The following is a 25,244-nucleotide window of genomic DNA, read 5'->3' on the forward strand; positions in this document are numbered from 1 at the left end:
TGCCTACCATTTATTATCAATGCAGGAGGGCATGATAAAGGGATTTTTAACTCTCTTCAAAAAGCAGGAGATTGGTCGTAAATTTCTAGAGGGGTAAACCTCCAGATAGTCTCCCTCTCTTAGACACTGTCCATAAATTAAATTACTTCCTGAAATTACTTTATTTTTTCAATTTTACTTGTTGCATATCGCCTACACAATTCCCCTGCTGGGTTTTAAGCCCCTGTTTTCTTAATATCATCAAAGCTTTCTTTCTGTTATGTATATTTGCATGTACAATGTATCTCCCTGTACATACCTGTTTCCTCTTCCCAGCATGCTGCACAGCCGCGTCTTGGGCGAACAGACACAGCTGAAGGAGGAGATGGAGACACTCAGGAGGGACAACGCCCAACTGGTCCGAGAGCACAACCACCTAAAACAGAACTGTGAGGAGCTCCAACGATTGCACTGTCAAGACCAGAAAGAGTTGGCAGACCTCCGGCTACAACAACAACAGGTACAATTTTTTTTTTCTCTCTCTCTCTCTCTCACTCACTCACTCACTCACTCACTCACTCACTCACTCACTCACTCACTCACACACACACACACACACACACACACACACACACGTCTGCTGTAGCTGCCCAGATGTTATAAGGGCAGGAATTGCCTTCAGAGATTTATTTACTGATATGGCAAAGATGCATCATACATTTTTAATAGTTCCATGACTTTACATTTTGAAGTCATACAATGTTGCCTTGTATGCATTGAATACTTTGTTCTAAACAGCACAAGTGTGCTGTGACCCATATTGGACTACTGTGCAGTACTGTTTCACACAGCACCCATGGGAACAGTGCAGTGGTTAAGAGCACAGGGCAGCCAAGCAGAGGGAAATGCATACAGAGCATTTCTGAAAAGGGCAAGCGCAGAAGAAAGGGGCTTGGGCAAAGGGCACACTGACCCAAACCATGTAGCTACAAGATCAGTGTATAATATGCAGTGTATGCTGTGTAGACGAGGTCAATACAGCCCTCAGGTCACAGCAGCTCTGTCAGGAATCCGGAGGACTATATCAGTAAGACCTGCAGTAATGAGACATCCAGTCTCACAGATAATGAATAATGCAGTCTGAAGGACACACTTTATACATAAAACTGTTCATTTTGCAGGTTAGCCATTCAGTTTTATTTTCGTGCCTAAATGCAGTTCTAGAAATTCACTTACCCTTATAAAAGCTATTGTTTAAGCTGGCACAGGATTTGCTTGCACTGTAAAAATAGAATCCTGCCTAAACATTGATGCCATCTGCTGCTAAGGTGGGGCACAGCAAATACAGGTTTAGTTCAATTTCATCTGATTTTTATGACATTTCATATGACTTTTGTTGTCCTTACCAGGTAATGAGAGAGAAGGGCTCGTCAGAGGTGTTAAACAAACTGTATGACACCGCTATGGACAAGCTGGAGGGTGTAAAGAAGGAGTATGATGCCCTGAGCAAGCGCTACAGTGAGAAAGTGGCTAACCATAACACAGACCTGAGCCGCCTGGAGCAGGCAGAGGAGGAGAACCGAAGGCTGCAGAAGCAGATGGATGCATTGCTCAAACAGCGAGACTCAGCCATGCACTACCAGCAACAGTGCTCCACGTCAATGAGGAGGTGAAAGCATTTATTGGCTGCACACAGAGAGAGAGAACAAAACACATGAGATGAAACTGAGCACTGTTATATTCCAGGGAAAATCACTTATTGATATGTAGTAAATATTGTGGTTCAAGCCTGTGCTGGTTTCACCTGAACACACACATAGGAACACGTGCTGGCTGAAGCTTGAGTGTCGCTCATATCAGCATATCATTTTATATGGTCATCTCATAAAATTGTTCACTAAAACGCACACCATCATCCTCCGCCCTCCCCAGGTTTGATTCAGTGCAACAGGAGCTGAACAAGTCCTCAGCTCAGAATAAGGAGCTGCAGAGAGAGATGGAGCGCCTGCAGTCAGAGGTGACACGCTACAAGAACCTGCAGCTGAAGGCAGCCAAGGACTGCGAGAAGTATAAGGAAGAGAGGGACTCCGTGTTCAACGAGTACCGACTAATTATGAGTGAGAGGGACCAGGTGATCAAGGAGCTGGACAAGTTGCAGACAGAACTGGAGGCAGCTGAGACCCGACTGAAAAACACCTCTTCAGAGAGAGTGGTGGCCAGTGAAGAGTTGGAGGCACTCAGACAGGTATCAAGCTTAAGAATGTATCAAATCGAAAGAGTTTCCCTACGGGGATCAATAAAGTATTTCTGAAATGTACACAACTTTAGTTTATATTTCAGTTATAGCTAATGCACGCTTCATAAAAAAACATCATGACAACTGTTCTTATAAATTCTCACAAACAATAAACACAAACAATATCAAACAATATATCAAATATTTTGGACAATATCAAACAGAATTTATTGAATGACGTGATGACTAAACTTTTACTCACCAAATACGATATATTATAGACTTTATAAACAACATATGTTAAACAAAAAACTTAAAAGGAATAGTTTGATATTGTGGAACACCCGCTTTCTTTCCAAGAGTTAGATAAGAAGATCAATACCACGCTCATGTCTCTACATTAAAAAGGTAGCTGGCTGCTGCCTCAGCCAGGTAGCTTAGCTGAGCATAAAGACTGGAAACAGAAACAACTAGCCTGGCTCTGTCCAAAAGGCAGCAAAACCTGCCTACAGCACCTCTAAATGAACATATATCTTGTTTGTTTAATCCAAAATGGTTATGTGGTGGACTATTTCTTGCCCGGTCTCAGTTGCTATGCATCCCGCAAGGACTCCAGGAAGTTACTGGTCGTGGCCAAGAAATAGTCCGACACATAACACCCCATGAAACAGCGAATTGTTGTTTTTACACTTCAGCTTTTGTACGGATTAAACAAACAAGATATTATGTGTTAATTAGTGAGCTGTAGAGGTGTTTGTAGGTGGATTTTGTTACCTTTGTACAGAACCAGGCTAGCTGTTTTCCCCCCTGTTTCTAGTCTTTATTGCTAAACTAAGCTAACTGGCTGCTGGCTCTAGCTACATATTTACCATAGAGACGTTAGAGTGGTATCAATCTTCTCATCTAACTCTTGGCAGGAAAGCGAAAATAAATGTATTTTCCTATTCCTATTTCCTAAGTAATAACTTCTTATAAAAAATTGGATATAAAGCATTTTGGAATAAAACTGTTCTAGTCATTACTCATCACAGCTTCCCCAAGAGGCTTACTGTCTTACTGACAGTTACTGTGTAAACTATTTCCTCTGTGAGAATTTAATATCAACCAGTCAGGTTTTTAATGCATCTTTTCATGACTTGGGCCAGGCATCTAATTTTCAGTCAGTGGATCAAAGGCCATTTTCATTGAGGACACTGCACAAAAATAGTTCAGCTCCGCCACCTCCTTTTTGAAGAATATTTCTAAACACTGGTTGACAGACAAAAGAGATTCATAACTAGTGTAGGGCCACTCTGCATTGGCCCTCAAATAATTTTCTCACATCGCATTAATGACTCATAGTGTTGAGATGCCCTCATTCCATTTTGCCCCCCTTTGTTCTGTGACAGGAGTTGAATTCGTCACTGGTGGACCGCGACAGGGCCATCTGCGAGAGGAACGAGCTGCTGGAGAAGTACTGCCACGAGGTGAAGGACAAGGCCGAGGCTCAGAAGGAGCTGACCCAGGCCTGCAAGGACATCGAGATGGTCAGGGAGGAGAGGGACGTGGCCCGCAAGGAGAGGACGGAAGCCATCATTCAAAGGGATCAGTTGCTCCGAGAGTACTATCAGGCCAGACAGGTAACAAATGCACCACACTTTAGATTTCACAGTATAAAGCCAAAGGTTAGACACATGATAAAGAGCTGTCAGTTGGTGGATTACAGTATGGCACTGACACTTCTGGACCTCTGTCTGCCCACTAGATGGCCCTCTTAACAGTTCTTCTGCAGGTCGCATGTACTGGAACCTTTGTACTTAAAGATGATCTGTGGTTTGTTTGAAAGTCACACATCTGGATAGTCTCCTGTAAAGACTGTAAATTTGAGGATGTTGTAACAAATGGAAACGCAATGAATAATCCATAATCTTATTCATGTATACTCAATATTCTTAGAAACAAGACTCGGCCACCCTGGACATTGAACGAGCCAATAAAGAGATTGAGATGCTGAGGAAACAGTATGAGGCCATGTCCCAGGAACTGAAGGAGGCCACACAGGAGGCTGAGGTGGCCAAATGTCGACGGGACTGGGCTTTTCAAGAGAGGGACAAAATCGTGGCGGAGAGGGAGAGCATAAGGTCAGTCTGTGTATGGGTTTGTTAAAGACTCCTGACAGAGTCGGAGTGCACATAAAGTGATGCAGATCTTATAGAATCACTGGCTAATACTCTCTCCCCTCCTTCCCCAGGACTCTGTGTGATAACCTACGGCGGGAACGGGACCGGGCAGTCAGCGATCTGGCCGATGCTCTGCGTAACTTGGACGATATGAGGAAACAGAAGAATGATGCGTTGCGAGAGCTCAAAGAACTAAAGTGAGTCTTCACCACGGTTCTGAAGCCTCAGTTATGATGAAAATGATAGGAAAGACTGACATACGCAATCCAAGGAAAATCTTCTTCTTCTGTATTTGAGCAACCACAGAACTACATTGCCTCTACTCGGCTTCCTGTGTCGTCTTTGTCTCTATAAGCTGTTGTACTCAGTGTGTGGCAGGGTGTAAACTGTGATATTTTGCCTTTGGAGACATCATAGAGCTCAGTTGTTTGTCTGGCACCCTTTCCACATGGCCAGATTAAAAGTGTAATCCCGAAAAGCTGCAGTGTTTTGGACACACATACACATTTGGTTTCTCACTGTCTCTTCCCCCCTCATATGGACATGTTTATATTGCATGTAAAAGCTCCCTCTGCTGGCTGAAGTGTATATGACAACCACTTTTGAGTCAGAGCACTGTATGGAGCATGCAGTATGCTGTGACTTTGAGAGTTTCTTCCTCTATCCTCTATAAAGAACAATGGTTGATTGGGGTTTTAATGTCACAGCTACCCTTAAGGCATGCCTCAGTAGGACACCATATATCTTACTGACAGTGGGGCATTGTGTGCATTCTACTTTTAGTTTTCTTATGAGCAAATATAAATTAGATTCCCTATACTACAAAAGGGAAGGTGTTTACTAGTGTGAGAAAGGATGTAAGAAATATTTTGAAAGACACTCAAAAAGATACAAGAAGGTCAAACGTGTAGACTTTCTAACTTTCTGCATGTTATTTTATCCCTGTAGATGCAACCCCCCTTGAATTCAGGCTGGATTATACATCCATAATGCACACTGTAATTTTATTCTAAACAGAAGAACAGTGTGCTTTTGGTTAGAAAAATCTTTTCCAGTAGTCAGACTGGTTGTGTGCGATTCTTTCTTTCTGTTGTCTCTGCCCATCCATCCTCAAGTGACTGACCTTTGACTCTGTGTGCAATGTCTTCTTTTGTTAAGGGAGAAGATGGAGAGCCAGCTGGAGAAGGAGGCCCGGTTCTGTCAGCTAATGGCCCACAGCTCTCACGACTCCGCCATCGACACAGACTCCCTGGAGTGGGAGACAGAGGTGGTGGAGTTTGAGAAAGACAGGGTAAGAGCAGTGCTCAGCTCTTATTACTGAGAGTGATTTGGTGACATGCTAGTCTCCTGAGAGCCAGTACAGCTCTAAAGCCAAAAACTTGATGATATTGAAATAAGTTTGTCAAAATGAATGAATTTACTGACATTTATATTATTGCCTTTTACAGGATGACATGGATTTGAAGGCACTTGGGTTTGATATCGCTGAGGGGGTAAATGATCCGTATTTACCAGGGGATTGTGGAATATTTGTTACAAGGGTGGACAAAGGAAGTATCGCAGATGGAAGGTTAAGGTATGAACTGTCTCAAGAAGCTTTCCTGTGTCGTTTTCTGGACTAACAGTTTGTTGAATGCCTCATCATCCATCCTCTTGTGTTTCCAGAGTGAATGATTGGTTGTTGAAGATTAATGACATCGACTTGACCAATAAGGACAGGAAGCAGGTGGTGAAGGCTGTCCTTAATGGTGGAGGACTGATCAACATGGTGGTACGAAGAAGGAAGTCTCTGGGAGGAAGGCTCGTCACTCCTGTTCACATCAACCTCGTGGGACACAAAGGTATATTAAAGTACTAAATTACTTATACATTTTTTATTTCTTATAAATAGATGTAAAGTTTTTTTCTTTCTCATTGCTGTGGCTGCTTATGCTTCAGTGTTATTTTATGTTTTCTTGTTTTTCACCCCATTTTCTCTTCTGTATCTCAGACAGTGGTATTGGTTTGGAGAGTGGCGTGTTTGTCACTGCCATTGTCCAGGGCAGTCCAGCAGCCAGGGAGGGTTCTCTCACAGTTGGAGACCGACTGATTGCTGTGAGTCTGTTAGCTCCTATGAAATCCTTCTTTTTAATTAAATTTTTTTATACTCCCTTCCTCCACATCTACCACACTACAGCTCACACAGGTTCCCGTGGCTTTCTAATCCAGGCCTTGTTCCATTCCAGTATCCACACTCCAAAAGTCAGATAAGGTGGGATTTGGTTGAGTATGTGAAGCATAAGGAGAGGCTCCTGCTTTGATTAAATCCTCAAAAGCTGTAGAGGGCTAGGTGGAGCTGTCTTCACACACACGGTTGCAATATATTCACAAGAAAAGACAAGTCTCAGAAATGAAACTATGCATCTCCATCTTTATCTTTCAAAAGTGACCTTGTCTCTTATGCTAATCTGCCAGTAGCAGCAGAAATCTTAACTCTCCTGTTAGTTTAAAATTAAGCATGAAGCCTGTGCTCTGCTCACCATTTAGCAGCATAGCAGTTTCCTCCATGTAGCCAGGGAACTGATATGCCAAATGATAGCTCAGCTGCAACCACAATTAGCAATGGTAAGTACAGATGGTGCGTTAAGAGATCTTAATCGTGGAAGAGTATCAGGTTTTATCATGCCCCTGTGGATGTTAATCACATTAGTGTATCGGGTTATATATAACTTATTAAATGCTTAATTGCGTTTGTAAAAAAAAAAAAAAAAAGTCCACAGTGCTAAATCTGCAATGAAATATGCATGGGATACAATTGAATGTCAGTAGCTGAGCTCCGTGGCTCAGAGGTGAGCTCAGAGATGCTCGATAAAATGTATCAGACTTGTTCTAAGTTAAAGCAGAAAGTTCTTTGATGATAAATCTAGAACTAAATGATAATATATTACTCACTTTGCTCTTTAATATCTCTGACTGTTAAAAAAATACAAAAAAAACCCATCTTTGAAGTCAAGCCAATTGTAATGGAAATGTGCGGATTGCAGTGTGAAATGTTGTGGTTTCCACACCACAGCAGAGTGAGACTCATCTCAGGCCCCTGGCACTCTCATGTTCAGGAGATATGTCATCTGTATGTATTTGTCGATGTGCGTCTATTTTGATAAAACTGCCACACAAGACATACAACACTTACCCCGCCTCAGAGGAATATCAAAAAGACTAAGGTGCATTGCTTTAGTGTTGAAGGACCTGTCCTTATTTCCAATGTCTTTCTCTACTCCCCAGATAAATGGCATTGCTCTGGATAACAAATCTGTGACAGAGTGTGAGGCTCTGTTGAGGAGCTGCAGGGACTCTCTTAGCCTCTCTCTCATGAAGGTCGGCCACACTCTTTCTGAGCTCCTTTTCTATTTACACCTATGCCAAAAATCTTCAAGAGCTTTCTTTCTACTTTTATATTCCCTACATAGCAATTTTACAACTTCAGCTGTGTGGTTTGTGAAAACTGAATTATCTAATGCATTATCAATTAATTTGCCAGTGTATGTATTTATAGTTTTATGTATTTATTATAGTTTTATGTATTTAAAAAAATTCTTATCTGTCCTCGCCACAGTTCTTCCCTCACAGCACATCAGGCCAGAACATCTTTGAGAACCTGCGTGAGTCATCAGAAAAGTCTAATGGGCGCATTCACCTGTCAGAGATTCACTCCCGGAACAGCCGCAACCTCAAACACAACAGCTCGACACAGACGGACATCTTCTGCCCTGATGGAAGCACCAGCACAAGTAGCATCTCTGGGGAGAGGAGGAAGGTCAGAGGTGAATCTGATGAGGTGTACGGCGACATCAGCAAACCGTTCTCCACAGGTTCCCTCCATGCCACTAGCCTTCGACTGGCCTCTGACTTGGGCACTGGCCGTTATGGGCCCAGTGCTTTCCAAGAGTGCTGTCCTTACACAAAGGCGCCTTCCTCCTTGCCCTTTGACCCTGTCTCTCCCTCAGACTGCATCACAATGGAGACAACCCTGGAGAAGAAGCACAGTGGGGGCACGTGGCCCAAGATGATGGTGGGAGCTATGTCGGTTTCACCAGATAACACCAGTCCAGTCACAGCAGCAGCCCAGCTCTCCATCTACAAATCGCCCAAGCAGAGGAAGTCCATCTTTGACCCAGACACTTTCAAACGCCCTGAAACGCCTTCCTCTAAGATGGAGTACATGGCAGCCAACCAGATTGCAGCAGTAGCTGCTGCAGCTTCCCACTCCCCACAGCCTTCGAAGACAGAGTCCCTCTCCTCCTCATCCACCCCTACCCCAACCCCTCCAACCCCACCCACTCGCAGTGACTCCTTTAAGTTCAAACACAAACATCAAAGCAGCTCTGCCTCTGACTGCACGATCACCTCAGACGGCAAGGGAGAGGCTGTCATCTCCATGGCAGCAGGAGAGAGCAGAGAGAGGAGCGAGCGAGAAAGAGATAGGAATGGAAACCACTATTTCCTGGACGGCAAGGTCCTGACCTCGAGGAAGTCATGTGATGAAGACATCGGCCGAACCAGAGGGGAGGAGCCGGAGGTGAAGAGGCCGCGCCCTAAATCTGCCCCCGCCCTTCGACGTAGGATGACCCCCCAGACCATCACTCTTCCCACCTTCCAAGTGAGTCTATTTAAGGCCTCAAAAATGTGATGCCTTTGTTCCTCTAGAAATGTTCTTTTGCCTTTTCCCTGCACCAATTCAAGGCAGTTTGCTTCTCTAATAAAGAGATGAGAACATGATGTATTTGAGAAGTGTTTGAATTCAAAATGGGACCAACATTTCAAATCATCCCAGTGGACCAAAGCATCCACTTTGTAATAGAATTTACAGCCCCGTCAGAGTTATGCCTCTGGGACTTGCCTCTTAGCCAGCGTGTCGGCGTGATTGATGCTTCAGCACTGGTACAGCCACCCAGCCCAGGAGCTGAGTCAGTGCCTGGGGCTCAGACAAGCATGCCTGTCTACCTCTTCAGGCCCTGAAGCACACAGCAGGGGGGGTATAAATGTTCATTTTACTGTTGTGGGATGTTCATTCTGTCATTTTTCTCATATGGTACTTGTGTCCAGCAAAGGGTAGAGGATTTCTCCCAATACATAATGGTGTTTTGTTACCCTGCAGGGAAAATGGTAACCAATTGTTTCTGTCATTAATCACAGAGTTATTCTAACGATGAGCATTCGCCAGAGCCCAGGGACGTGCTGCGTTCCTCCCCCAACCGCTCCCATAGGCACAGCGTCGGCTTTGTCCCCACAGTCTACAATGGCACCCTACCTCCTAGTGAGTTTCTCAAATGTTTACATAAACACACGCTTACATGCTGTCACCACAATGATAGACTCCCCCCTTTCTAACATGGCGGTGCGTCTGTGCTCTGTCAGATTCAGCCCACCGGGGTCTCTCTCCTTGCCCCGCTGTGACGGCCGTGATGAGGAATCCAGTGTACACCGTGCGCAGTCACCGCGTTCATACCAGCAACTGTCCATCTGTCGCCTCCCAGATATGTCACCAGCACACACACACCAGGTTACCTCCTTTTCACACTCACCGTTTCCTTGACCCCTGTTTTAAGACTGGTGGTTTATGTCGAGGGTTCCTTAATTGTCGGTTCAGTGTTTCTGATGCGGCCTGTCATGATGACTAATATTTTTTAATTAGCCTGTTTCCCAAAGGCAAAATCACATAATTAAATTTGGGTTAGGATGAAAATAATTTTCTACTGTTGCTTTGCTTTGATATTGTGCAGTTGTGATTCAGCTCAGCCCATCAGTTTAATTCACTCTGAACTGTGAAATATCGTGCATGTTCAAATAATTGTGTAAGCATTTTACGCATAATTATATGATTGTTTCCTAAGGCATTTTTGTCTGTTCAGCCCACAACACCAGGGTCGTCTGAGCCTGGACCTGAGCCAGCAGAAGCGCACGAGTGACTACTCTGAATCCTCATCATCACGCAGCAGCAGAGCTTCACACGGTACAAACTCACTGCCCTCCACCGCACGGCTCGGTCAGTCTGACACACACACACACACACACACACACACACACACACACACACACACGAAGGTCACAGACACAATGTCCCTTTTCTCTTTTCGGATATTATGTCACAACATTCATTTCTGTATCATCTCATCCCTCTGCCAGGTTCTTCTAATAATGTCCAGTACCGCGCAGAGAGGATCAAAATCCCTTCCACTCCCCGCTACCCCCGCTCCATGCTGGGGTCAGACAGAGGTATTGCGCTCACTTGTAAAAACACACTTTACACTCACCACACAAGTATTAAAGCACTTTAAAGCCCCTTAGATCAAACTGCAAAGCAGCAGCTATAGATCTAGCCATATTTTTTTCTTTTTAAGTCTGTTTCCCAACCCCCCAGGCCTGGTTTAACTTTGTCAGGCTCCCTGAGTTGTAAGATCAATGTCCTATTAAGTTTTACAGCACTGGCAGAAGGAAACCGGAACCACCTTAAAATTCATCTTCAGATGTGGAAATCTCATTCAAACACCTGAATTAGCCAGTTTTGATCATCAGTGTAAGCAGTTTTTCAACATGTTTGAACCTTTCAGTCTCTTAAGCCTTGACACTTTTATCTCCTCTGAACAACGTGTTAATGTGCATCCATAGTGGTCAGATAGTGTTCAGACACTAATAGTCTCCAGTCAATTCAAAATCTGATTACCCAAACCTCTTCTTCCGGTGGTTAGAACCATATTTTATTTATTTATTTATTTTTTTTACATTAAGTGTTTCCAAGCTTCTTTGATTAAACTAAGCTTCCATACACAGATATAGAAACCAAAAGCAACAAACTGCTGACAGACAGCTCTGGTAGCAATATCCTTGTCAGAAAAGAAGTGTCAGGATATTTGCGGATGTGGGACGAATGAGATGAGGTGTTTACTGTCCTTTTTATAAAATGTATCTCAAAATGGTGTGAAGTTGCAATTCTAATCAGATTTCAGTGTGCATTCCAGAAGTGTATCTTCATGCGAGATGTTAAGTGTCATCTTAAACTGCAAACACCCTTATTCTGTCCCTTTCTTCTCCTCTTCCCCTAAATCCAGGCTCCCTCTCGCACTCTGAGTGTAGCAGTCCCAGTCTCATCACGCCTCCACAATCGCCACTCAATCTGGAGACTTCCTCGTTTGCCAGCAGCCAATCACAAGGCTCCATTTCCACTTTACCTCGGATCTCAGTCAGCCCTGTGCCAATAGGGGAGCGCAAGAAAGACAGGTATGATGGAAACAAGTGCTCACAGATAAAACTTTTAAAAAGCAATAAATCAGAAATTAACTGTTCATGCCCAGCTGGATGACAAATCTGCACTATCGTGATGCTGCTGACTGCAGCAAATTAGCTTGCTAACATATTTTTGACCAATTTCCTGACCTGGTATTTCAAAAATTGACATTGGCAAATTAGAAGTTGTCCAGCTGACCTGTTCAGAATATAAATCAGATTATTATTATTGGTGTCTAGTTGTTCAGTGCGGACTTTGTTATATGACTGGGATACTGAGAAAATGGCTCTACAACTGGTGAACACGTTAGGTGAATGATAGAGAGTATAATTATAAGGATCACTTCAGAAGCGGGTACAATATGGCCTACGTCAGCCTAGGAGGATCCCTAAGGGCAATTTCAAAAGATGTTGCCAGGCAACAGGTCCACATAGTCAGAGCGATGCAATCCCTCATTGAAATTCAGATTGAAATCCTATTAAAACTCTTTTAATAATTTTACGGAAGCTTCTTGCTGTTTCTAAAAACGCGGCAGTGATCTGCCAGTTTGTTGGAATTTTATTTTATTCTTTCCTCAAACATTTCTGTCTCATTTTGTATCGCCGACACCTTTCAGTCTTTTTCACTGTTACTGTTTCTATATGATGTCCTCCATTCTCCTCTTTATCTTCCTCCCGCCTCTCTGCAACCTTCCGCTTCCAGATCTCTTTACCGTAACAGATCTTTTCTAAGGATTCCTCTGGCTGCAAGGCCGAGGTTCTCCTCTCTCAGGAGCCTCAGGTTCGTTTTCCCTCACAGTGCTACAAACAAGGGAATGCCCCCACCCTTCCCCCAAGTTCACGTTGTTCACATGCTTCAATGCCGTTGGGTAGATAATACAGAGGGGCAAAATAGACTCGTGCAGTTTGCATTATTTGGAATGCAAAAGGAGAATTTATGATGTTTTTCACCATCCACAAGAGCGTGGTTTAATTTTCAGATTGCTAGTTCTTTGCATGCCTCAACATTAGTGCCTTAGGAAACAAAAAATTGATTAGTTACACTTGGTGAATTTTCAGTGTTATGTTTATATGTCTGCACTTGTCTCCCTCCATGTCGGAAAACCCACTTGAATCTCAGATATTGCATGTAGTATCCATGCCCTATGATGTCGACATGGTCAATATGCATGTGTATATTTTGGCCTTGAGCCAAGTCACCCTTTGTGGTGCAGTATGTATGTTATGCAATGGTATTATTATTCAGGCTGGAGCTTCTGGGTCATGGTCTTGTTTGTACACCACCACTCTGTTTACCCCTGTCTCTGGCTGCCAGTCCATTCCTCTTATCTGCCTTCATGGAATTGTATACCATGTCTGAAGCCAACTTGTTATAAAGACACACACAGTTCATGCAAATCCCCTTCATGTGAAAGGATTTCACTTGCTTGTGCTTTTATGATGTTGCACACAGTGCCTCTGTACTCTACACCTGTCCATTATCTTCTGTAAGCCAGGTGTAAAGTGGCGCTCTGGAGAGATGATCGATTCACAGGCCTGGGGGGAAATGTAAGCTCAGGCTCAAACATTCTTTAAACACAACTTCGTCTTTCTATTGATAATGCTTATAATTTGGACCAGACATGATTTTGTAAAACTAGAGCTAAAGCCTGTGTAGCAAGTAACTCTCCAGAGCTATAAATAAGTTGGTCAGTCCAATTGTGATGTTACCTCACCCTCTCATCTTGCTCCTGTGTAGTATCCTGGTAACTGCTTTTATTGGATGCTGTTCATTTATACACATTCCTATTTCCCAGCAGGCCATACTTGGAGGAACCCCGCAATGTCATTGTGCAAAAAGGTGCAGAGCCTCTAGGCATCTCCATCGTCAGCGGGGAGAACGGAGGGATCTTTGTCTCTAAAGTTACTGGAGGTAGCATCGCCCACCAGGCAGGATTGGAGTATGGAGACCAATTACTGGAGGTATGAATAACCTACTGTATGTTGAAAAGGTTATAGCTTCAAGCAGCATAAATAAGAAAGCAATGTCAGGGAGCAAAACAATTCAAGAGTCTAATACTGATACAACTAATATATGGTTGCTTCAAAGGTTCAGTCATTTTGCTGCCTACCATACATTTATTCTGTGTGGCATCACTTCCTACAAGACTGTATTAGTATAGTGGTATTTTAATACTTGCTGAAATGCATTCACCGAAAGGGTGTTTTCACTACATATAAAATGGCTGCACAAGCTGGAATTCTGGAATGTCACATCAAGAGGGCATGTACTGCTTTTGTGGATGGTACACAGTTTGAGTAGTTAAAAGAAGAAAACTACTAGTAGGAATGTTTATTATAATGTGTTTGAAGTAAATTCATTTATCCTACCAAAGCTAGTTTTGATGTTCTTCACTATTCACTATCACTATTCACCCTTAAAAAAACCTAGCCATGATCTAAGTGGTCTGCTCCAGAACAATGCACACATTTTTACAGTGACCCAAAAACATAATAGTATAAATCCATTACAAATCAATTTCTAAACATATCTGTTTTTAAGTAAAAGATGAATGGAAATGTAGTTTAAGTTGTTCGATTTTTTTTTTTTTCTCTCTTATTAGTGGTTAAAGCTCAAAGGTGGCAAGGTGACATCACCTTGATCTGTAACTCTGTTCATTGTGTGAATGACTGAGGTACATCGTGTAGATGAAACAAAAAAATCATAAATATGAATTTGTGACTTGACATAACCACAACTAAGCATGCGTTGCTTTAGCACTTCTGAATTGCAAATATGACTCCAGCTGTTGCAAGGCAAATAATGGCCACCTGCTCTCTTTACAGAACATAGAGTATGCACTCTTCTTGACTTGGAAAATAGGTGTTAAAATTAATCCTCTGTGTTCTCTCATGAGTATCCTTTCCACCAATTACTACTAATGACCTATAACCCTTAATAGACTTGGCACATACTGTGTTCATATCTCTATGTTCTTTTAGCAACCCCATCTCTCCTAAAACTCTCTCCCTAATCACACTTTACTTCATTTATTAGTATAATGGCATCAACTTGCGGAATGCCACGGAGCAGCAAGCTCGTCTCATCATCGGCCAGCAGTGTGACACCATCACCATTATGGCCCAGTACAACCCACACATGTACCAGCTGGGCAACCACTCTCGCTCCAGGTAAAATGGTGTTTCTTGTAGAATTGTCCATAGATGTTCAGTGTGGGGTTAGTTTCCCAGGTGTGCTGCTTGGCTGATTCCTGAATTGGTTACAGTGAGTGTTTCAATTTAAGAATGATGTGGATATTTATATTGTGTTATATGGCCAGGTGTTCTTTAAATGCATTTGTATCTTTTTTTTTTTTTTTTTTTTTTGATGAGGCCAGATGTTACATTTTCATTGCATTTAGCTGAATGAACATAAGGAATCTCTGAAACAGCAGTTGTTCACCCAGGTGCCAAGAATAAAGATGTAATTAACTGCATAGCTGTTCATCTTTAAATATTCACAATACGCATGAGTCCAACTGATACTAGAATTTAGAGCCCAATACCGAAATGCGCGAGTTAAATAATGTCAGCTTATATCGACTGATATTCATATTTTTATTCAAACGCATAACATTTATTTTTGATAAGAATTAAGTTTTTGGTATTTGGCTATTGTGACCAAAATATGTACTTAAGATATTTTAAAGTGGAAAGATAAACCTGTCTCTCTGGTGGACAAACTATGTAATGGCGACACTGTTTTTAATTGACCTAAAAAATATCTAAAGCATTTCTGTACTGTTTATTTGTTTATTTATAGGGTACATTGCATGTTAATCAACATTTGCATTTAACAGCATCAGTGTAAATATGAAAAAGCTGATTTGCATCCATAGTCCCCCAATTTCTTTTTACTTATAAGCCACTAATTTCTAACTTTGAGAACGCACACGCAGTGAGGTGCAGACCAGTTTGATCTTCCATGCAAGTTCATTAAAATTAAAATGCATTGCACAACTCTTCTTTAGTACACCATGCATTATCCAGTACACTTGGTCGTAATCTAGATTTGGACATTTTTGTTTTGTTGTTTTGGTCAGAAAATAAGTTTGAACTGTTGCAAGACAGACTTCACATAGCTCTAATAAAGCGCAGAACAGGGGAGCAAATGTGAAAACTCTATTGGACTCTTGTCTTGGACTTAAGACAAAGAATGGTTACAGTATAACAAAACTCTTAACAGCAGCCCCTATGTTATGCACAGATTTCCCATTTCTAATGCAACCCCTCTTAATGACGAGCATCTTCTTGCATCACTTTCAAGTTCAACAATTTTTGGAAAAGTTATGAACGACGTAGCTGTTTGACATGCCTAGATGAGCCTAGATAGCCAAAACTATAACAAATAATTTTGACTTTTTTATTGGTGCAGCTCCCGTCTGGAGCCAGTCAGTACTCAGTCGACTCCTCAGGGGAGCGGAGCCGCCACCCCTGACAATCACTCCACCATCGATACACTCAGCGAACAGGACGAGGGCACGCTCACTCCCTCCTCCAAGCAGACCACACCCACTACCAGCCCCCACAATTTCATCAGGTAAACCTCTACATAAACATTTCTTAAAGGAAAAAAACAATCCCAGCGTGATAATAAGTTGGGTGTGAGAGAAATGCTCGCTCCATGCCACACAAGTACACTTCAGTAACTCTCTTAACTGACCACTTGCTGTCCTCTAGAATGCCATCTGATGGTAGCAGGAAGGTGGGTGAGCCACGGCTTGTGACAGTGCGCAGGCCCGGGGTGGAGGTGGGAGTCACACTCTGTGGAGGGAACCTACGAGGCGTCTACATAGAGAGCCTGGATGAGGACAGTCCTGCCAGAGGCTCTGATGGGCTGCTTCCTGGGGACCTCATTCTGGAGGTGTGGGCTCAAACACACATACATAGACACACAACCTGTTGCCTAGTAATGTCATAATGTCTGTAAGGAGACTTACACATAATGCACATACACATCAGCAACTGCCCAATATACTGTGCAAAAAAAATATGATTTATGTAGGTTTTTGTTTGTCATATTCACAAAGTACATAAAGTATTTTTATCCAGTGGGTAACTGCAGAGACAGAGTTTTATTCAGTTTCACAAATGGAATAGCTGTGGCTAGTGTGTAGTTGTGTAGGTATAATATCTGTTTTTTGAAGGGATCTCAAAGCTAAACTCTTATAAGATGTTGCAAAGCTTTGTGTTCTGTTGTTACTTTAGACTCAAAGCACTGCCAGAAGGCGCCTGCATTTCTTCCCTGTCTGTCATTGTTCTTCATTGATCTTCTCTTCGTCTGTGTTCTCTCTCACTCCATGCTGGTGATCTATCCAGAGCACCACAAATTCATAATAGACAATTCCTGGCATGCTCCCACTTAGCTCTCTGCTACAAAGGGCCTGCTATCTGAATTGCCATGCAGCTTTGTCATCAGGCCGCACAGCATCGGTCTGTCCTTCAATCTCCCATCCTTGTTTGTTTTCTTCCCCTATACAAGGCACAAATCAATATTGCGACACTTTAATACAGCTGAAAGCTTGGAGTATGTGTAACAGTTTACTAGTGGAACCTTCACAGGCACGGCAAATGATTTCACAGATGAGTGTAAATACTCAGCTAATTTCTCTGCTCCTCACCCTCACTTGCCTTCAGTTTTTTCCCCCCATTCTCATCACCTCTTGTCTTTCAGTACAACTCGGTGAATATGAAGAATAAGACGGCAGAAGAGGTGTACGTTGAGATGCTGAAGCCTGCAGAGACAGTCACATTCAAGGTGCAGCATCGGCCAGATGACTTCAGCATGCTCAAAGATGTCCCAGGAGATGCCTTTTATATTAGGTACATGCATATATATACACATTACACATGCAAACAGATAATTGTTGGCCATTTATGTGTTACCGCTCTCTAAAAGGACCTCACTAATTTTCCCCAAGCAGGCTCATCTCTGTCTGTCCTGCTATATATAGAACTCACCACTGGAGTGCCCCTTGGACAAGCTGGAATCTTCATCATCTAACCAATTATGTCCTAGATCCACTGTGTGACTGCAATGATGCTAATCACACCACAAATTTAGGTTATCTAATCTCTCTACTCACTACATGCCAGACCCAACACCGCATCCATTTTAGTGCTCAATGTTTTCCAGGCCATTAGGAATACATTGTATACGGATGGAAAATGAAGCTCTAAAATAGTCACATTTTATTGTTGGGAGTCTGTCGGGGCGTGTTGCCGCAGCTGCCGCAGTCACTTGTCATATAGGCAAGTGGGCTTGTGATGTCATCCGCAGTAAATACACTCAATCTGCCTGACTATCACAGATAGGCTGCTCGGCAATGACTTATGAGTCTCCAACAGGAGGCAAGCAAGGCCTATACTGTCAATAGATTTCTCTACACTTCCTATCTTCTCCTTCTATCTCTCTGATCCTTTATCTTGTTCTCTTCACACCTTTCTTGTCTGATACCTCACCTCCTCTCTCACTTTATCAACATTATGCTCCTTCGCTCCCTCGTTCTGCCCGACTCTTCATAACTCCCCATCTATCTTTGTCTCTCCCTCCCACCAGAGCACTTTACGACCGGGTGGGGGAGGCCGAGGGGGACCTCACTTTTAAGAAGGATGACATCCTGTATGTGGATGAGTCGTTACCAAAGGGCATCTTTGGGACCTGGATGGCCTGGCAGCTAGATGAGAACGCACAACAGATCCAGAGGGGGCAGATTCCCAGCAAGTACATGTGGGTGGAGAATGCAATGCACGCTTACACACATCCATTTTTGAGGTAGTGGACAGTTTGTAACAGCTGTGACAACAATCCACGCCACACTGCTACAATGTAGGAATCCTATGTAATGTCATTTGTCTTCCATATGTTTTGGACTATCCTTTTGCACTTAATGCAAAGTCCTGTTGTCCTCTTATTGTGTGTCGCTGTAGACGTGCATTGATGTTACTAAACAAAATGTCTTTTTTATGTTACTTGGCTAATACAGTGATTCCGATTTTGTGTTTGTACTTACTCTTACTTACTGTTACTGGCTACTGGAACAATGAATTCCAATCAAAGGCTAAAATCATAATTTTTTGTAACTGAACTCCTATAGTGGAGTCTGGAGTCTACAATAAAGATTTGTTATTTTGTCCAACCAGCCTCGACTCAGAACTACATGCCTAACGTAAACCTTTGCTCTAACCTTAGTGCAACAAATTGTCTCTTGACATCTGTAAAACAATCTTCTCAAGTGAAAATGTTATGTAATGTAAAATCTTCTCAGGCTTAAATGTCCCTAAAACTGAAAACACAAGTCCTACTTTTATACACTGATGCACACACAGCCTTTTTCTTGTCTTCAATTAAATCTGTTGTTTTGTTTGTATGTGTGGTGTAGGATGGACCAAGAGTTTTACCGCAGACACAGTGTGACAGAAATGAAGGAAGACTCCAGTAAGACTCTCTCTGCAGCAGCCCGCAGATCGTTCTTCAGGAGGAAACAGAAACACAAACGCAGCAGCTCCAAAGACAGCAAAGAGATGGTGGCTCTGGACGCCATCAGCACAGACTCCATCCCCTTCCTTGATGGTGAGAAGAAAGGTTTAGATGTTTTGGATAGAAACGGCAGCAAACACCCAAATGGCACCATGAAAATCTTTGCTGAAAGGGATATTTGATTGATCTGTGTGTTCTTTGTGTCAGACTGTGTGAGCCTGGCATACCAGCGGGTCCAGAAGGTGGAGTGCACATCTCCCCGACCAGTACTCATCCTTGGGCCGCTCACTGACCCCGTCAAGGAGATGCTGGTCAAAGAGTCTCCTGGGAAGTTCTGCAGATGTGTACTGGGTGAGTTCACCTCATCCAGATGTTTCAGTCCTACAAATCAGAGGAATAAATAGTGCATCTACATTTTTAATAGTTGTTTGATAATTCTGCAATATGACTTAAGGAGCCGCAGAAAAGGGATGGTTGGTTTATTCGGTAGTTATATCTTATGATTTGATTACACCACAACGGTCCATGCTTTGTCCTATAGGCAATTTTCTTTACGCGTTCACTCTTTCTGTCATGTCTGCAGAGGTGATGAAGGCATCCCAGCAAGCCATTGAGCGGGGCGTCAAAGACTGCCTCTTCATCGATTACAAGCGCAGGAGTGGCCATTTTGATGTGACCACTGTTGCTTCTATAAAGGAAATAACAGATAAGGTATTTCTCAGTGCTTTTCTTTCTCATCAGATTTTATCAGGAAAGATAAAGTTGGTTCAATTTGTCATTTATCTCTGCGTTTCCTCAAGATAAGCTATCACTATTGCAGAGCTTTAATCTTAGATATCAGTGAATGTAAAGCAAGATTCCTGCTCGTAACAGCAAATGTTAATCGTTGTCAAGCCTTTTTGAAACCGTGTTTTGAAGTGATGTTTTGTTTTCTTTTTTGGATACAGGGCTGTCACTGTTTGCTGGACATTGCCCCGCACGCCATCGAAAGGCTCCACAGCGTTCACATTTATCCAATTGTTGTCTTTGTCCGCTACAAAAACGCCAAGCAGATTAAGTAAGTAGCAACCTGTTTCCTAATACACATTAGGACACACAAAGATCTCCCTTCATTGTTAGTTTCTTTGAACCACATATTGTACACTGTTCTGGTACCGTGGCATCCTCGCCATGTGTGTGTCTGTGTGTGTGGATGATGGATGGATGGAGCAGGATAAGCCTTCACACTCTCCATCCCACCATCAACCCTTTGGTGCGTCAGTCAAAGCGTCCCACCACAACACAAACTCTTGCATAATCCCAAACAGCTGGTTAAACATGGCCTTTTTTTCCTAAAATAAAGTCTCAGTGTTGTATCCCGTCTTCACTTGGTATTTGTTGTATGTTTATAAATGTTTGCCAGGATTCATCAGGCATTGTTGTCACATATTTAAAGCAAGTACCTCAATACTTGATAAACAATAGACATAGTTTTCCTAATTTCCTAATTTTCAGAAAAGATTTATCTCCCAAAACCCTCACTGGCAAAATAAGTAACAAGTGAATTCTAAATATGAGCAGATATCAGTTAAGTATTAGAAGCTCTGAATGATTGAAATCTTAATTAGTAGCAATCAAAATTTAAGAAAGCTAAGTGCTCACTAGTGTTGGATTCATACCTAGAAGGATCTAATCTGAGTGACTATCTCCATGTTTTTTCACAGGGAGCAGAAAGATCCGGTTTATCTGCGGGACAAAGTATCTCAAAAACATTCCAAGGAGCAATTTGAAAGTGCACAGAAGATAGAGCAAGAGTACAGCAAATTCTTCACAGGTTTGTATGCAATCATAACATCTAAAAACAACAACATAGACCACAGATAATGTGCCGATTATGTGTTTTTTATCGGTCAGTCAGTACTTTCTATGCACTCTGATAAACGTTCCCTCTGTTTTCAATGAGTCACCTTCTCTTTGCAGGTATTGTCCAAGGTGGCACCCTCCCTTACATTTGCACTCAGATCATGACTATAGTTGATCAAGAACAAAGTAAAGTCCTGTGGACTCCACTCGGCTGCCCCTAGAGGAGACCGGCTGCCACTACAGCAAGCTGCGGCTTCCATCTCCATTCCCCAAACACTAATTAACCCTTTCACACTATACCAATAGGCACACTACAGCGAGCTAGTTATGTAAATTATTGATATTTGTTTTTTATTTTTTATTTTGTATTCGTTATCATTTATAATCGGAGCCTCCCTTGTTTCTGACGTACTCGGGAGCAAGTTAGTAGCACTGGATCTCGACGTTAAAGTTTGCATTGTAAGCGTTCGTTTACAACACAGTCAAAAGACGAGTCTGACTATTGGTGTTCAATATTTGCTTGAATGCGTGTCCCTCCCCCTGTGTACACAAACAACAACACTAAATGAAGTTCAGCCACCCCTGACCCACCCGTGTACCAAATGACATTTGTGGTTTCCCTACAATTATGCACCCATTTGATGATGACTGACAACTAATTGTGTGTGTTTGTTGTTGAGTGTGTGTGTGTGTGTGTGTGTGTGTGTGTGTGTGTGAGAGAGAGAGAAAACATTGAGACTGTTGTTCACAATTGTAATGACAATTTCAGTTGAGTTGAATCATGGTTGGTTGTTAGCATGAATACGATGCTATAGAAATGGAATGCCAGGATCAGACATCACATTCCTCGTGGTGTTTCAGCACAAAAGTGCAAAAGCATCAAACCTCTTGAAGTATGTAGCTGTGGTCTTACTGGACCTGACTGCCAGCAGTGACGGCCATGAAAACTCAAAACACATCGATGTTTGCTCTATGCATTGTGTTTCTATAGTAGCTGGGTGTGTGGACAGTTTATGGGCCTTTCGGAAGTGCCTTTGGAGAAGAAGCCTGATCTGAAACCAGCCCCTGGTCACTTAGTCAGAACGTTAAGAGGATTTTTGAAAGTTTTCTTCATCAAAATCCAGTGCATCATTTTACCCATCATGGACTAGATGATTTAGGGGCTGATTTGAGACCAGTTTTGTGTAGAGCGCATGACAATGGTGAGGTTTTGAGGGTAGGCCGAAGCGGCGGCCAACGGGTTAACTCCTCAGAATGCACTCCAGGGCTAGACAGACCACTGTGTAACTATCATTCTATCTCTTAAACATATATTTAACAACAATATAGAGTATAACATATACAGTATGCAGATACATCTGAAAAAAGCAAATATATATAAATATATATTACATGTATTTTCACTAGGTCATACGCCTAGGAACGTCTGACGGTCAAGTCATGTCTTAGCAGGTATTAGCATGTTTTTGTTTTTATTTTTAAAGAATTTATTTTTGTTTTTTGTGGTTGGTTGTCAGTCACTTATTGATGTACTCATTAAAAGAGACACTATGAAGCTAAATTTGCAGGGTAATATCTTAAAGGATTTTCCTCTGATCTGTTTAAATGTTAGTGACCTTTCATTGTTATTTAATTGTATTTTTTTATTCAGGAGGCAAAAAATATTGACATAAATATTCTGCCCTTCCTCATAACCATATCCTGTATCTTATTGTGCCAAAATCCACTAAGGCAACTTTATCCTTTTATTTTTGTTTTGCACTTGTTTATCTGTTAACCTTAAACATGTAACTGTTCCTAGGTTTCCAGTAGACTATGAATAGGTACTATAATTTCTACTGTAACTAATTCACGTTTTTATCTCTCTCATCAGTTCCTTACATTTCATTGATGGCCTTTTATTCTTAATTAGAACAAAAAAGGATCACTTCTTATTTGAATTATTAAAAAGGGATCTATTCTTGCACAGTTTTTCAAAGGAAAATTGGTCCACAAGTTTGACTATTGGGCTAAAAGAGTAAGCATAAGCAAACTGTAATGTTACTATTTTTCTGAGTAGATAGCATATGTTAGAGAGAGCGAGATACAACGTGAAATGGTTGTATTTTTAGAAAGGGTCTAGATGCCAGGTACTGATTGAACTTTTCTTTTATTAAAAAGAATGTGATTTGTATGTTGAGACATTAACATAAGAATAAAACTCTTTCTGTATCACAACATGGACTCGGTCTGAGTTTTTGTTAGTCTTTGTAAAATATTCTCCTGCTTTAATACTAAAAAAATTGAATGCTTGAATTCACATTTTTCTCGACCTAAACCCTGTTTGGTAACCACTTTATAGAGGACTGTTTAGGCAATGCCTAAGAAGAAAAAAATGCTGCTCTGTCTCCTCTTTTTATTTAGGTTATGTTTTAAAGAAGAGGATGAGCTGAAAGCAAATTTTCTGTTAATGTCTCGCTGAAATGTGACAGTGTCCTTCAGAGATGTATGAGCAAATCCATTTTGCTGAAAGCTGCAGTAAATGAAAAAGTGGCAGATTAAATGGCCATCAATTTCTGAGTTGAGATAAGGTAATATCTTCGAGGATCTCAGAGAGAGCAATAAAGACGTGGCTTTGCTTCAACATTAAAGAAGCAGCTGCACTTTTAGGTTTATATACACTTTTAAAGACACTATAGCTCTATCTGTTCTTCAGCAGCATTACAGTCATACATCATGTTTTGCAGTTTGATGGGGACACTACAACATTGAGTCCATCTTGCTCAATAAACTTGTTTCTAAAAGAAAGATAAGGAGTTTGTTAATTATCTTGAAAATATAATGCAGGCATACCGTATGTATGGGTCACTTAAGTAACTTCATCTAATCAGGTAGTCTTATTGAGACCACAATCTCTTTTTAGACGACAGGTCAGTTCAAGAGAGACTTAATTGTGTAAACATTTACCAATAATGAATAAAACATGAATGCATGAATAAAAACATGTTGTTGCCAAAGCAGTTTACAGAAGATTCATATATATTACATATTACATATGTTAAATACACAGGTGTCACATAGGCAGGTTCTATATTATACTGATGCAGTCCATTCTTTGATTGCTATACAAGCAATATTAGTGTATTGTATTGTAAACAATGGAACTTCTCACAGTGGGGGAGGAAGTACATCTCTGTCTCTACCTCCCCTGTCGAGCAGTGACCACATACAGGCTCCATGTATGTCTGTATTTTCCTGTTTCTACTGCCAGTCACTGAGCCTGTATTTGGTCAGGATCAGTCTCTGTTTTGTATCTCTGACAGAGTGGAGATACTCAGCTAATTTATATTCTCTGTTTAGAGTCAAATAACAGTTTAGTGTACTTTGGGTTTTTGTTTCATGTCTCCAATGTTCTAAATATAGATATTTTGACTGATTCATAATTAGTTTTATTCTGTTGTTTTGGATTAGTGCTGTTGGGGACCTGGTTGGTTAGCTTCATCATAAGCTGACTGAGGGGTCTGTTTTCAGGGTTCAGCTCTTGGGTTTTTAGTGCTTTGAATGGAAGTGTGTCTTTTTGACTTGAAATTAGATGTGTCCAAAATGTTATTGCCCGTTTTTGTATGTTTAACAGTAATGGGAAATGTCGCAGGTCTGCTCTGCAGGCGCTATTTTGGGTTTTCCTTTGAACATTTAGAGTTCTTCAACAGAATTCAATGTGGAAGGACTCTACTGGGTGTTTGTCCCATGAGTGATGCTCAAATCTACTGAGTGGGCCCCAGATCTCACTTCCATATAAAGCTATTGGTTAAATGATATTATCAAATATATTTGTCCAGATTCTAAACCATCTCTGGTTGGGGACAATAGAATAAAATCATCTGCATAAAGCAGGTATCTAATTTCTCTGTCTAAGAGTGTGAGGCCCGTAGCTGCTGAATGGTCCGACTGGTCTGCAAGTTCATTTATATACAGATTAAATAATGTAGGACTTAAACAGCATCCTCGTCTCACACCACGCCCTTGAGCAAAATACTCTGTTCTTTGATTGTTAATTTTCACAGCACACTGGTTGTGCTTGTACATATATTTGATAAGGTCATATACCATACCACCATCACTTAGTAAAATATAAGGATTTCCTTAAAAGAATGAACAATATGGCAGATGTAGGGTGAAGTATTGTCTCTGATTGGCTATTCCTGCTAGGAACATACATGTAATTAGTCATGTGATCACTTGAGAGTTACTCTTACACTTTGCTGTA

At 41.7% G+C, this 25,244-nt stretch overlaps 1 protein-coding gene across 5 annotated transcripts in view; it reads left to right on the forward strand.

Annotated features, from left to right (window-relative positions):
- Window positions 1-23,215, forward strand: part of dlg5a (discs, large homolog 5a (Drosophila)) — a 38,083-nt gene extending 14,868 nt beyond the window's left edge. For 2 of the 5 annotated variants that reach the window (XM_044214226.1, XM_044214228.1), the window contains exons 5-34: window positions 316-499; window positions 1,389-1,648; window positions 1,912-2,224; window positions 3,604-3,834; window positions 4,151-4,335; window positions 4,446-4,571; window positions 5,533-5,665; window positions 5,823-5,950; window positions 6,040-6,215; window positions 6,365-6,468; window positions 7,639-7,731; window positions 7,970-9,013; window positions 9,550-9,670; window positions 9,772-9,916; window positions 10,266-10,399; window positions 10,540-10,629; window positions 11,463-11,631; window positions 12,341-12,418; window positions 13,437-13,599; window positions 14,675-14,808; window positions 16,052-16,216; window positions 16,357-16,540; window positions 17,351-17,499; window positions 18,236-18,406; window positions 19,059-19,249; window positions 19,364-19,507; window positions 19,740-19,867; window positions 20,104-20,213; window positions 20,860-20,969; window positions 21,116-23,215. In XM_044214226.1, the coding sequence (XP_044070161.1) occupies window positions 316-499; window positions 1,389-1,648; window positions 1,912-2,224; window positions 3,604-3,834; window positions 4,151-4,335; window positions 4,446-4,571; window positions 5,533-5,665; window positions 5,823-5,950; window positions 6,040-6,215; window positions 6,365-6,468; window positions 7,639-7,731; window positions 7,970-9,013; window positions 9,550-9,670; window positions 9,772-9,916; window positions 10,266-10,399; window positions 10,540-10,629; window positions 11,463-11,631; window positions 12,341-12,418; window positions 13,437-13,599; window positions 14,675-14,808; window positions 16,052-16,216; window positions 16,357-16,540; window positions 17,351-17,499; window positions 18,236-18,406; window positions 19,059-19,249; window positions 19,364-19,507; window positions 19,740-19,867; window positions 20,104-20,213; window positions 20,860-20,969; window positions 21,116-21,219 (5,467 nt within the window). In that variant the 3' untranslated portion in view covers window positions 21,220-23,215. Of the gene's footprint in view, window positions 1-315; window positions 500-1,388; window positions 1,649-1,911; window positions 2,225-3,603; window positions 3,835-4,150; window positions 4,336-4,445; window positions 4,572-5,532; window positions 5,666-5,822; window positions 5,951-6,039; window positions 6,216-6,364; window positions 6,469-7,638; window positions 7,732-7,969; window positions 9,014-9,549; window positions 9,671-9,771; window positions 9,917-10,265; window positions 10,400-10,539; window positions 10,630-11,462; window positions 11,632-12,340; window positions 12,419-13,433; window positions 13,600-14,674; window positions 14,809-16,051; window positions 16,217-16,356; window positions 16,541-17,350; window positions 17,500-18,235; window positions 18,407-19,058; window positions 19,250-19,363; window positions 19,508-19,739; window positions 19,868-20,103; window positions 20,214-20,859; window positions 20,970-21,115 lie in introns of all 5 variants that reach the window. The other 3 variants (XM_044214229.1, XM_044214230.1, XM_044214231.1) reach the window with 3 other exon arrangements.
- Window positions 23,216-25,244: the final 2,029 nt, after the last annotated feature.

Source organism: Siniperca chuatsi, linkage group LG11 (assembly GCF_020085105.1).
Source record: "Siniperca chuatsi isolate FFG_IHB_CAS linkage group LG11, ASM2008510v1, whole genome shotgun sequence".
NCBI lineage: Eukaryota > Metazoa > Chordata > Actinopteri > Centrarchiformes > Sinipercidae > Siniperca > Siniperca chuatsi.